Below are 13,065 nucleotides of genomic sequence, written 5' to 3' on the forward strand. Positions count from 1 at the left end.
ACTTGCCCAGTACACAGCCTGCCAATGGCGAGTGATTCATAGTGACAACACAGAGACATTTAAGCCAATGCAATTATGTTTATCACAATGTATCGGTTGCTAGGCTTGGACGCACATTGTTTCTCCAGTATAAATAAACCATAATTTTTCAGTACATATGCTGAGAACACTGTGCTGGCAAATAAACTCTTGAATTGTTATACCTAATAAGGTTGTTGTTTTACGACAAAATGAATTTTGCACTGCTTAAGTCTAAACAGAAGACTTGGCATTTGGAGGCCTTGGAAGAAATCACTTGTCTGAGTGAATATTTCAGAGGAGGACAGTGAAAAGAGACTCCACATAAAAGGACATGTTCAGTGAAAAACTTGATTCTATATATATCAGTGAGCATCTTGATACGTTCTCAAAATATTTTTTATTTTTATTCAAAGCACTTATAAATAAGGGGTAGACCTGATTTTGAATAAAAATGTGGCATGTGAAATTGCGGGATGTGATTGACATGTTGATTGGGGTGGGTTATTTAACGAAAACTTAAATCAAAGGATCTCAATCAATGAATTAGTAAACTAAATAGCTAATGTTATTTTCCACAATCTTCTAAACCAGCTGCAGCCAGAGGTGGGGAGCAGCAAGGAGAGGGAAGTGGAGAAGGAGGCAGAGAGGGAGATGGGGAGGGAGGCAGAGAGGGAGATGGGGAGGGAGGCAGAGAGGGAGATGGGGAGGGAGGAGAGAGGAGATGGGGAGGAGGTAGAGAGGAGATGGGGAGGAGGTAGAGAGGGAGATGGGGAGGGAGGCAGAGAGGGAGATGGGGAGGGAGGCAGAGAGGGAGATGGGGAGGGAGGCAGAGAGGGAGATGGGGAGGAAGGCACAGAGGGAGATGGGGAGGGAGGCAGAGAGGGAGATGGGGAGGGAGGCAGAGAGTTCTGTTTTTGGTTCTGTTACTTTCAGTTTCAGTAATATTTAGAGTAATCCTGTCTCCTGGAAAACAAACTCCCAAGGGTCACCATTCAGAAGAGACCAGATTTGTTAGGGTTAATAGAAATCATTTAATTTTGTGTGTGTCATTTTCAGGCTTGTGTTAAACAAGGGGGCACTACAGAAGAGGTTAAAGATAGTGGTATTCTGTATGCAAAGAGAATACCAACTCAGCATTATTTTGTTTCTTGACTGGGCACTCGGTGATATCTGATTAATATCAAATAACAGCACTCGGTATTTCAACAGTGTTGGAGATATGGCTTGCAACTACAGACTGTACACTGTACAATTGTACACTGACCTTCAGACTTAGTTTTTATAGCTAAATGCACTACTAGCAAACGTTAGCTTGTAGACCTATTACCTAAGCAGCCAGCTGTAGCCTACTGAATTGCCCATTTGACGTCTTCGTCCTGATTTTAACTGGTCTACATTCAATCAATATTTCTCCTTAAACTTTACCAATAAGGAAAACCGTCACTGAAACTCTTTAGCGGCTGATCTGTTTGCACTTTTTATGACCAGGCAGCAATAAGGAAAGCTAGCAGAGGCCTGCTCCTCCCATGTACCTGCCAGGACAAAAGAGGTTTAACCAATCAGGGAGCTCCGCAGTCCCCCATGGAAACAAGGGAGGAGGGAGGGCAGACGGGAGCGGCACAATCTCGCTGGATTCGCTCAGGCATGCAGTTCAGGTAAGTGGCGAACTGCCTCGGGGGGGCTGTTTCTCTGACAGCCCACAAGTTTGGGGGCTTCACGGGCCCAAATAAGCATTTGTGAGGGAACGGGCTGAGCTGTGTGTGTGTGTGTGTGTGTGTGTGTGTGTGTGTGTGTGTGCGCAGACTTGTATGTTAAATGTCGAACTGGGGAGAGTGCCTGAATCGTTGTCCTGACGCTGGGGAAAATTACTTCCTGATCCTGCTGGAGAGCCGTTGAGCAATCTCCCGTGAATTTGTGTGTGCGGGTGTGTGCGTAACAGGAGAACGTGTTTGTTTAGTCTACACTGGAGCAGCAGAAAATGTTCTGCTGTAAAAAAAAAGGAAAAAAAAGACGAGCGCTGTGATTGGCTGACAGTGTATTTTCAGGCTCGGGTCAAAGCACCCTGAATGGCTAAAAGGGCATTTGGTTAAAGAATGGCTTCAATTCAAATCAGGCAGGCAGAGGAACGACTCCATCCCAACATCAGGGAACCCCTGTGGAGTCAAACCAGCTCAAACCTCTTAACAGATCTGAAAAAAGCACCTTTACAAAAGGCAAAGATTCTGCACTCTTTTCTCTACTGAAGCTAATGAAGTTAGACATTTGTCTTGGAAATAAATTAATTTCTCCTGGTTACTAAAGAGGACAAAGTCTGAAAAGGTGTAGCCAGCTAAGATTAGGACACAGTAGCGTTTGGGTGATAAGGAAATGAGGAAACAGTGAGTCATACAGGAAGCTAATCACACATTTCACTGGACCTCAGCGAGCAGCCCAAGTCCTGATCTGGCCTGCAAGCAAACTCTTTATCCAGAGTCCACAGCATCCAGTTCATACATCTAATGTACACTTTTATTACTTCCAATGTAAATGAAACTGAAAGGCAAACTGTAATAATAAAAACAATAATATTAACAGCAACAACAACAATAATAATAATACGTTTGTGTGAAGTTTTACATGATACTAATCTTATGTGCCCAGATGTGCCATATGTAGCTATAAACCTATAGCTGACAAACTAAGAGCATTAAGAGGTCTCCACAGAATTTCGAGGACACTGGTGGGGCTGCCTATGTGCTCAGACTGCACAGTCACATGCTTTAAACAGCACCGGCTGATTGGCTGTCATGCCCTTTTCAGGAAGGATCATGTAAGGAATCGCTAAAGCGTGACAGAATAGTATTGTGGCCTATGACTGAGGTAGATCATACTAAGGGACTCATTTCATTAGTTGATTTTGCATGTTAAGCATACAGCACAATCAGGATTTGAAGTTGCACACCACAATGCACAGATAGTATGTTATGTGTTTATTTAACGTAATTTATACAGGGTAGGTTGGCTGAGCACACATGCTATTTTACAGCAATGCCATGTTAACCCCCCCCCCCCCCCACAGGTAGCCTAATCTGCATGTTTAGTACCCCTGGATCACAGGATGCAGTCCTGCATTTACTAACTTTAAAACTGACTTAGGGCTCCAAGGCTTAGCAATGACCTTCCTCAGACTGTGAGGGCACCGTAAATTGTTTTGAACTTTAAGTCAAGGCTCAGAAGTTTCCTTTATAGTTTTTTCTTCATCACCCATCCCCTATAAGCCTTGATTGTTATGTTGTTCTTAAACTATGGCCAGAAAGCGACTGTAGTTATCAGGCTGCCTGTAATGTGCAGTGTGGTGACAGCTTGGAAGTGGTCTAATTTCACCATTCTTACAGGAAGGCCACGGCAAAGCTGAAATTTCACAGGACACCAAGGCAGTAAGGCCCAAATCAAATTCTACATGAGGGCATCAAGGCCATAAAACACATTGTAGAGCACTTATCCCATCATACAGTCCAAGGCCACAAGAACAATGGTTTAAACCAACACTACTTATGCCATATTTATTTATACATACCGCAAACACATTTTCAGAAACATTTAAAACTATTGACCAATAATTTGTGACTTATGTTATAAAACTGGATTTATCAAACATTCAGGGAAAATGATGACCAACTGCCAGAAATGAGTGGGTAAAGTCATTAAAGCGGATTGTTAAACTGCATTCATACACACAGGCTATGTTCCAGAATAATGGAATAGCTCCTCACTCAAGGTTGAACCCGATTTTTGTACTCTCAAATCCTAGCTACTGTTGAGGGAATATTAAGGAAATGTGAGTTTTAAAGTCAACAAAATACAATTGGTAGTCTATATCACATTAAAATTCTGTGTACAGAGATTTATGTCCTCAATATGTTTTATTCAAAGTAAATAATATTTAAATCACAATATTTATATGCCATTTATTTGCAGAAATGATAATTTTAGTTACCCTATCTAACATTAGCGATTTATAATATATCCTATACTAACCAAACTGAAGAACGTCTACTCCAAGTAAACAGTTATTTATCGACACTAAATAGTCTATAGCGATGTAGCTAGCTAACTAAAAATGTTTGAAAAACCATTTCAGAACATGATTTGGAAAGCTTACCTTAGGGATTTCCTTCACGGACGCCCTCAGTGTACACAGCAGTCCTGTGGTTGATGTGAAGGCTTGAAAACGTGACATAAGAGGGGGAAGACTACCTGCTACCAAGAGCGTAAAGCTACCGTCTGGCAATGAAAACATTGCAGAATACCGCCATTTCGCCTTACAGCGCAAAAAATAAAAAAACACCGGAATAATTTACATCCACATGGTCAGACTTATGTTATAAGGCAGGGCACAAATGGAAGGGCAGACGCTCATTTTGAAAAGGACATTAAGGCAAGAATGCCCCCCAACTGCTCGCACTTCCCAGTCCCATACAGACAGGTTATCAATTAAAGGATAAACCTGAATAAATGAGTGGAGAAACATAACAAATAGAGATGCTTCCATACAGGTGTACTGCATGATACAATTAAGCAATTAATATCATATCTGTGGCATGTATATAATTCTCTGTCGCATGTATTAAAATGCTGAGCAGGTCCAGTTGATCTCGTTTTTGGATCAAAATGGCAAGAGGAAAAGATCTAAGTCACTTTGAAAGAGGGTTCATTATTGGGCCATGAATGGCAGGAGCGTCAGCCAAAAAGACTGCTCAACTAACTAGTGTTTCAATAGGAACAGTGACTAAAGTGACATCGGCATTCAGATCTATGGGAAAGACATCAGTCAGTAGGGTCGGAAATTGTGATCGAAAGCACACATACGATGGCTGTGATGCTTGTGCATTAGTGCGATATGTAAGGAAAGAACAGAAGAGCAACTGTTTCTCAGGTGACTGAGAATGTCAGTACAGGATGAGATCAAACTGGGTCAGCAAGAACAGACCATCAACAACTACACAGAGAAGGATATTATAGTAGGGTGCAGTGCATAAACCCCTCATTACAAAGACAAATGCACATCTGAGAGTTCAGTGGTGCAAAAGCCATAGGTACTGGTCTACAGAGATGTGGAAAAAAGTCATATGGTCAGATGAGTCATCCTTCCCCATATTCACGACAAGTGGGCGAGTGCATGTGTGGCGTAGAGAATGGTATGGGCCTGAATGCTTGACCCCTGCAGTGAGGGGGTCCGGTGGCTCTGTTATGCTGTGGGGGGCAATTTTCCTGCGATGGCTTGGATCCACTTGTCCTAAGAGGGAAGGGTCACTGCAAATCAATACAAAGTTATTCTGAGTGATCATCTTTATATGTTGCTCAATATTACTGTGTCAGACGACACTGTTGGTTGTCTTTTGGCAGTCTTTTTTCTCAAAAAAATGCTGCTGTTGCATTATCTACTAAGTTGATTAAGCAATTGATGTGCTGCTCCCAGTAACAGCTCCATTTTCTCTGGTATTTTGAGTGTGAAAACAAACTTTTGTGACCAGTCTGATGTCGCCAAATCAACCAAAACTGAAAAATTAAGGATTGGCATATCCCATATGGTGCAGGGGATTCTAGCATTTCTCGCTACACTGTAAAAGGTTCTAAGAGTGCTAAATATGGTCTTCTTAACTCATTAACCTATTTCAATGCAGGATGCCCTTCCTTCTGTGTTTTTAACTGGGTTCCAGAAAAAAGTGAGTCTACAAAGTGAATGCAATGCTATCATATCTGATCTAAAAAACACTATGCACAAAAATTAGTGTCATTGTTACGAAGAAAAAAGAAATTAAACCTTTTCTTGTTTTGGGGTTTTATTTAAAGTTCAGAACAACATGGAAAATCTTTCTCTCTTTTACCCAGGTTACAAGAGGATGAAAAAATGGGCTCTGTGCCCAGCCTGCTGTTTTCAGTCTGCTTGCTTTTGTCCATCACCCTAAGTTCCACAGCCCTTCCAGCTCTACCCGCCAGCAGCACTCCCAAAAACAGCACTGAAATAGGGGGGAGCAGCACTGCACCCACAGCAGTCCCCACAAGCTTGGGTCAGAGCAGCACCGTCGCCATGGAGATATCGACAAGCTCCACCCAGCCCAACACCACCACCCCCGAGGCATCCCCAAGCCTCTCACAGAGTAGCACCATCGACACGAGCCTTTCTCCAAGCCCCACCCAGGAAAACACCACTGACCTGACAACAACCCCGCTGCCCTCGACAACAGACCTGAACCAAACCACTGGATGGAATACAACAGAACATTCCCCAACCAATCAGACGCAGCCAACCCCGCTCCACTCCTCAACATCAGTGGCAACCAGCCAAAGTGCTCAGACCACTGTCACGACCATGAGCATATCGACTCCCACAGAGACCATTAATACCACGGCAACTGTCAAAACACAAGGTCAGATTACCCGTCTTCTCCTCAGTGACTTATCAGAAAGCATGTATCCATCAATTGCCACCTGTAATTACCCATTCATGAAGATGAGTGTTTGTCTTTTGGTTGTGAGTATTCCATGCATGGTTATCATAGTGTTCATTGTTCACATGAATTCAGGAACAGTCTCTCATTACTGAACCTGGTGCTGATATGCTCTATAAGTGAAGGGGATTTAAACAGAACTGATTTGTAATACACCTGCAACAGCATCTTGATTTTATCTGAACAGAACCACAGCTTGGACTGTCCGATTCTGAAGCTTCCATGACCATCCTCTTTGGAGTGGTACTGGGGCTGACTGTCCTCATCATAGCCGGGTACAGCATTCACAGATGCAAGCAGAAGAGATCGCAGTACATACATCAGCCTCTCTACAACAGCTCGGAGACAGGTGAGCAACCTCTGGATTGCCTGGTGATGAAGAGGAGTGGCGGCTTTGCAAAATTTGAACAAACCCACACCCCCCCACCCACACCCCACCCAACAAAAGGCAGACATATATGTAAAACATGTGCATGCTGATTACTTGGATGCCAAACCTTCTAAAATGCAGAAGCACACAGAAGATGACATAACAGCAACGGTTTTGGCCATTCCAAAATTAATTGGTTAGATTTGGAATTTCCATGCCCCCCAAAATGAATTAATATAAGTGGCTACACCACTGAGCCCTGTATACACTAATAATGGCTTACTCATGGAACAGACCACAGTAAACACCAACAGTTCTTGGGAAGCAAGAACAAACTTCCAGATGACATTAATTGCAATAATAATAAAATAAAACAATAAAAATAATAACAATACATCTATCAGTTTGTTTTAGCACATGGCCGATTTACACTGGGGTTCAAACCACAGTCTCAGTGTGCAGCTACCAGTCATTTTGTTCTTTTTAATACAGTGGACAGATTTTCGCCTCCAGACGACACCCTGGTTATATCTGGGGGACTCTACGACGGACCGGAGACCTCTAACTCCGCGGCGGAGGACATGGGATTGCACTTGGACCCGCCCCCGTTCGCGCCCCAGGCCACGCAGTTCAGGCTGGAGTTCCTGTCCGAGGATCAGCAGAAGCCCCCGGACCGTGGAGCGCCCACCTTCCAGAGCTTCCAGCCCTTCGATGCCAGAGACTGAAGCACACGGGGTCACATGATCACGCCTGATCACACGTGCCATTGCTCCTTTCATAGACATTGCTTCAGGTTTATTCAAAGCGTCATAACATTCCAATCCCACGGGCTCTTTGGGCTGCTTGAAGTTTTTTGAAGTAAATTTAAGCATTGTAACTGATGATTTCCCTCATCTAAAATGGAAAAGCTAATTTCATGGGACCAAGTCTTAGAAAATAGCAGCAGTGTAATGTAATGGGTAAGGAGCTGGTCTTGCAAAACTAAAACAGGTTTGATTCCCAGGTGGGACACTGCTGTTGTACGCGAGAGCAAGGTACTTAACCAGCTTCAGTATAAATCCAGCTGTATAAATAGATAAATGTAAATGCTGCATAAAATGTTGTGTAAGTCACTCTGGATAAGAGCGTCTGCTAAATGCCTGTAATGTAACAATCATTTTTCATGTTTCTGTGTTCGATGAGTTATTTTTTGTTTTTGTGACTGGATTTTGACCTTCAGGCACTCAAACGTCCCTTGGTGGAATCGCTGCATGAAAAATGGCATTACTAACAGTACAGGAAAGGCATCTGGAGATCCACTGCTTTACTGAGTCCCAGCTGAGGATTCTCATTTCCAGCTACAAAGAATTTCATAAGGGAAATGAGTTTTCATAATCATGTTTCAGAGATGGATGGCTAAATTAACCATTGCTGAGGAAGAGATTTAATTGCATATCCTTTCACATTTAACTATAGCCTAACAGATAACTTCCGGTAGTCTTCCCTCCATGGGAAAATCTTGCTGTTGAATATTAGTAATGGAGGCAGGTGACCCAAGCAAACTGCATCCCCACAGTTCCTGCACCACTGTCTCTGCAACGCTCACATGTGCAGTAAAATAGCTTAGCACATCTGTACCACCCTTTTGACAAAGCTTTACCATAGAAATAAACAGAAAAAATATTCTTTTTGGAAGATAACATTCGTTTTTTCAATATGAAAGCTGGAAAAAAAGGCTCTCTCATCGCAGATTGAATAGACTGGGACCAGATGCTGATAACAGGTTTTACACAGAGAAAAGGCTAATGGCAAATGGAATTATAGACACAGTATTGTCTGGGGCATTGCTAATTGATGCCATGCTTTCTGAATAGCTCTTGACAGCAATCACACTCTGCCAGCAGCCCTGCTGGAATACGATGCTGTGCTGCCACTCGAGTGATTTATGAATGATTCAAATACTCGAACTGGAGAGGGATCTCTCTACAGCAAACAGGACTCTTTGTCTTCCAAATTTGCTGTACAGTACCTACAGAGGCTTCCTAGAGCAAATTTCTTGTTGAGAGCCAAAATTTAGAGCGTTGTCATGGCATCCGCTTTCACTGTCAGAAGGAGTTAATCCGTTAGTCTATTGGCTTATTTTACAGGGACCTGCACAATATAGTAATTGCACCAGAGTTAGCTAAGTAGCTCATTTACACCTGTAGTGCCTGGGCAGGATCACATTAAAAATATTACACCAGTGGGCGACATCCGTGCCAACAGAAGTGCGTGCCTTCCATGCTTCCAAGTGCTTGCCAGCCCAATCCACTTTTGTCCCTGTAAATCAGTCAGAACAGTCTTATCAGTGCCACTTGCCTTCATGCTGTTAACCGTCTGACAGATCGTCTGCACACTCAGTCTCAGGCAGATCGTCTGCACACTCAGTCTCAGCCAGATCGTCTGCACACTCAGTCTGCACACTCAGTCTCAGCCAGATCGTCTGCACACTCAGCCTCAGGCAGATCGTCTGCACACTCAGCCTCAGCCAGATCGTCTGCACACTCAGTCTCAGCCAGATCGTCTGCACACTCAGTCTCAGCCAGATCGTCTGCACACTCAGTCTCAGCCAGATCGTCTGCACACTCAGTCTCAGCCAGATCGTCTGCACACTCAGTCTGCACACTCAGTCTGCACACTCAGTCTCAGCCAGATCGTCTGCACACTCAGTCTGCACACTCAGTCTCAGGCAGATTGTCTGCACACTCAGTCTCAGCCAGATCGTCTGCACACTCAGTCTGCACACTCAGTCTCAGCCAGATCGTCTGCACACTCAGTCTGCACACTCAGCCTCAGCCAGATCGTCTGCACACTCAGTCTCAGGCAGATCGTCTGCACACTCAGTCTCAGGCAGATCGTCTGCACACTCAGCCTCAGCCAGATCGTCTGCACACTCAGTCTCAGCCAGATCGTCTGCACACTCAGCCTCAGCCAGATCGTCTGCACACTCAGTCTCAGCCAGATCGTCTGCACACTCAGCCTCAGCCAGATCGTCTGCACACTCAGCCTCAGCCAGATCGTCTGCACACTCAGTCTCTGCCAGATCGTCTGCACACTCAGTCTCTGCCAGATCGTCTGCACGCTCAGTCTCTGCCAGATCGTCTGCACGCTCAGTCTCAGCCAGATCGTCTGCACACTCAGTCTCAGCCAGATCGTCTGCACACTCAGTCTGCACACTCAGTCTCAGGCAGATCGTCTGCACACTCAGTCTCAGCCAGATCGTCTGCACACTCAGTCTCAGGCAGATCGTCTGCACACTCAGTCTCAGCCAGATCGTCTGCACACTCAGTCTCAGCCAGATCGTCTGCACACTCAGTCTCAGCCAGATCGTCTGCACACTCAGTCTCAGCCAGATCGTCTGCACACTCAGTCTCAGCCAGATCGTCTGCACACTCAGTCTCAGCCAGATCGTCTGCACACTCAGTCTCAGCCAGATCGTCTGCACACTCAGTCTGCACACTCAGTCTGCACACTCAGTCTCAGCCAGATCGTCTGCACACTCAGTCTGCACACTCAGTCTCAGGCAGATTGTCTGCACACTCAGTCTCAGCCAGATCGTCTGCACACTCAGTCTGCACACTCAGTCTCAGCCAGATCGTCTGCACACTCAGTCTGCACACTCAGCCTCAGCCAGATCGTCTGCACACTCAGTCTCAGGCAGATCGTCTGCACACTCAGTCTCAGGCAGATCGTCTGCACACTCAGCCTCAGCCAGATCGTCTGCACACTCAGTCTCAGCCAGATCGTCTGCACACTCAGCCTCAGCCAGATCGTCTGCACACTCAGTCTCAGCCAGATCGTCTGCACACTCAGTCTGCACACTCAGTCTCAGGCAGATCGTCTGCACACTCAGTCTCAGCCAGATCGTCTGCACACTCAGTCTCAGGCAGATCGTCTGCACACTCAGTCTCAGCCAGATCGTCTGCACACTCAGTCTCAGCCAGATCGTCTGCACACTCAGTCTCAGCCAGATCGTCTGCACACTCAGTCTCAGCCAGATCGTCTGCACACTCAGTCTCAGCCAGATCGTCTGCACACTCAGTCTCAGCCAGATCGTCTGCACACTCCTCTGGATTTCAGCCAGAACAACAAATGGCACGGCGGAGCAACAGAAGCTAGATTTCACATTCGCACTTTGTTGCCCAGTCAGTTATTTATTCATTTATTTATTCACTTATTTAGTGAGTATTTGAGTATTTAATGGGAACAGTGCACATTGTTAAAGACAAGAAGTAGATGTGCTGCGTCTGTGGTTTACTGCCATCCGTATTTTCAAACGATCTACTTGCAGCTGTAGAATAAGAGGATGAAAGCAGAATGAAAGCAGTTTGGACATATAATGCAGAAGGTGAGTGAGTGCTTATGGTTGAGGGTGCCTATTATGGGTGATGTAATAATTTAATATCTTATTGTACCACCAAAAAAGAGAGCAAAAGTTTATAATGGAATGGTAAAGGAACATTGTGCCGCTTGTCTCGTGATCAGAAAGCACTTTGAAGGGAAGAGGAGAGACTCACCCATGTATTTGATGTTGTGAAGGGCAGATGGAAGGATGGAAAAAGTAATTATACCGCGCTGGTGCCGACTGTGGCCAGCAGCTCCATGGGCCAATGCGTAAAACCGATGGTACCTCCCAGGATGTGGAGGATTCGGTCGGACCCCCCCGGCTGATGGGGACCGGTGACTGCATGTCAAAGCCGCATATTAAAGGTACTCCTCTGACTCCACCCTTTGCCACCTTGGCTGCAGCCTGCGGTGTGAAAAGCAGCAGCTGGTGAGCCCACGTGTTTCAGAGGAGGACCGCGGACGCCACGCGCTCCCGAATCGGCAGTGGCCATCGCCATGGACGCGGCTGTGGCTGCAGGTAACCGGACATTCCAAACCAGGGTGTGAAGTGAACATGTTCAGCCCCACATTCAGAACCAAACTGATAAAAAAAGAAAAAAGTAATCATATAAGACTAAAGAAACTGATGTAAATGAATAGGATATAAGATATAAGAATAAGAATAAGAATAAGACTTTTAGAAAAACCTACCTACATACTGTGGAAAGACAAATGCAAATGAAATTTGCACACAATCAGGGTTTGGAAAATATATCCCAGCGACTCCGTGAAGAGCTGTAAAAAGAAGTCCTACAAGGAAAAGGTAAAATAAAAGGTATTATCATTCATTTTCTTCTTTGCTAATTCAAGATAAAAAATACACATTAAATAATTTCAACAAAAGTGATGGGCAATTCCAGTTATCAGTGAACTTCCAGCAGCAATTTCTTCCAAATGTACAATTAAAAGATGGTACCTAACAAAGCCAGCACACAATACTGCCCTCAAAAGGAAGATCCTGGCCTTCTTCAACACACCTGAGAGCTTAGAAACCCTAGTCCTGAAAGACCACACCCCACTCTTACAAAAAACGCATGCCAGCAACATGCAGTGGGCTCCTTTTACATTCACATCCTTGATAAAGTTTAAAAAATAAATAAATAAATAAATAAAAACAGTCTACAGTACACAAACACTGAGGTATATTTTGGTAAATGGTAATGGTAAATGGACTGCATTTATATAGCGCTTTTATCCAAAGCGCTTTACAATTGATGCCTCTCATTCGCCAGAGCAGTTAGAGGTTAGGGGTTAGGTGTCTTGCTCAAGGACACTTCGACATGCCGAGGGCGGGGTTTGAACCGGCAATCCTCCGACTGCCAGACAACCGGTCTTACCGACTGAGCTATATCGCCCCCACATTTTATGTTGAAAAATGCGAACAATTCCAAACCTAATGTACTAATACATCAAACAACATATTTTATTAGAGTAATAATAATTTTCTTCCAGAAAATGCCTGGAGTACAATTACCTGGAGCAGGAGTCTGAAATACTGTTGGCAGCAGTCATGGTGAAAGACACAGAGCTCCCTGAAAGAATCAGACAAAAGGTCCTAGACTTCTGCAGATCAGAATACTAGATACTACTTTCAACTGCTGTGTCAATTACTAGGATAAATGTAAGACCGCTGGCTAACCTGGCAGACAGGGTCTTATCCGTATGCATAGTCACACCGATGGGTCAAGTGGCAAAAATAAGTCCAACGGGCACAGGTCAAGATCTCCAAAACGACCTGCCATCTGACAAGGGCTTACATAGTGTCCAAAGCCACCATTT

General features: G+C 44.6%; 1 protein-coding gene across 1 annotated transcript; it reads left to right on the top strand.

Annotated features, from left to right (window-relative positions):
* Nucleotides 1-1,519: 1,519 nt before the first annotated feature.
* On the top strand, nt 1,520-8,561 carry LOC135234976 (mucin-2-like). The gene is made up of 4 exons (XM_064300149.1): nt 1,520-1,676; nt 5,893-6,431; nt 6,700-6,861; nt 7,375-8,561. The coding sequence occupies exons 1-4, from the start codon at nt 1,603-1,605 to the stop codon at nt 7,605-7,607; spliced, it is 1,008 nt and encodes a 335-aa protein (XP_064156219.1). The 5' UTR covers nt 1,520-1,602; the 3' UTR covers nt 7,608-8,561.
* The last annotated feature ends 4,504 nt before the right edge of the window (nt 8,562-13,065 follow it).

The sequence above is a fragment of the Anguilla rostrata genome, chromosome 11 (genome assembly GCF_018555375.3).
Source record: "Anguilla rostrata isolate EN2019 chromosome 11, ASM1855537v3, whole genome shotgun sequence".
Lineage (NCBI taxonomy): Eukaryota > Metazoa > Chordata > Actinopteri > Anguilliformes > Anguillidae > Anguilla > Anguilla rostrata.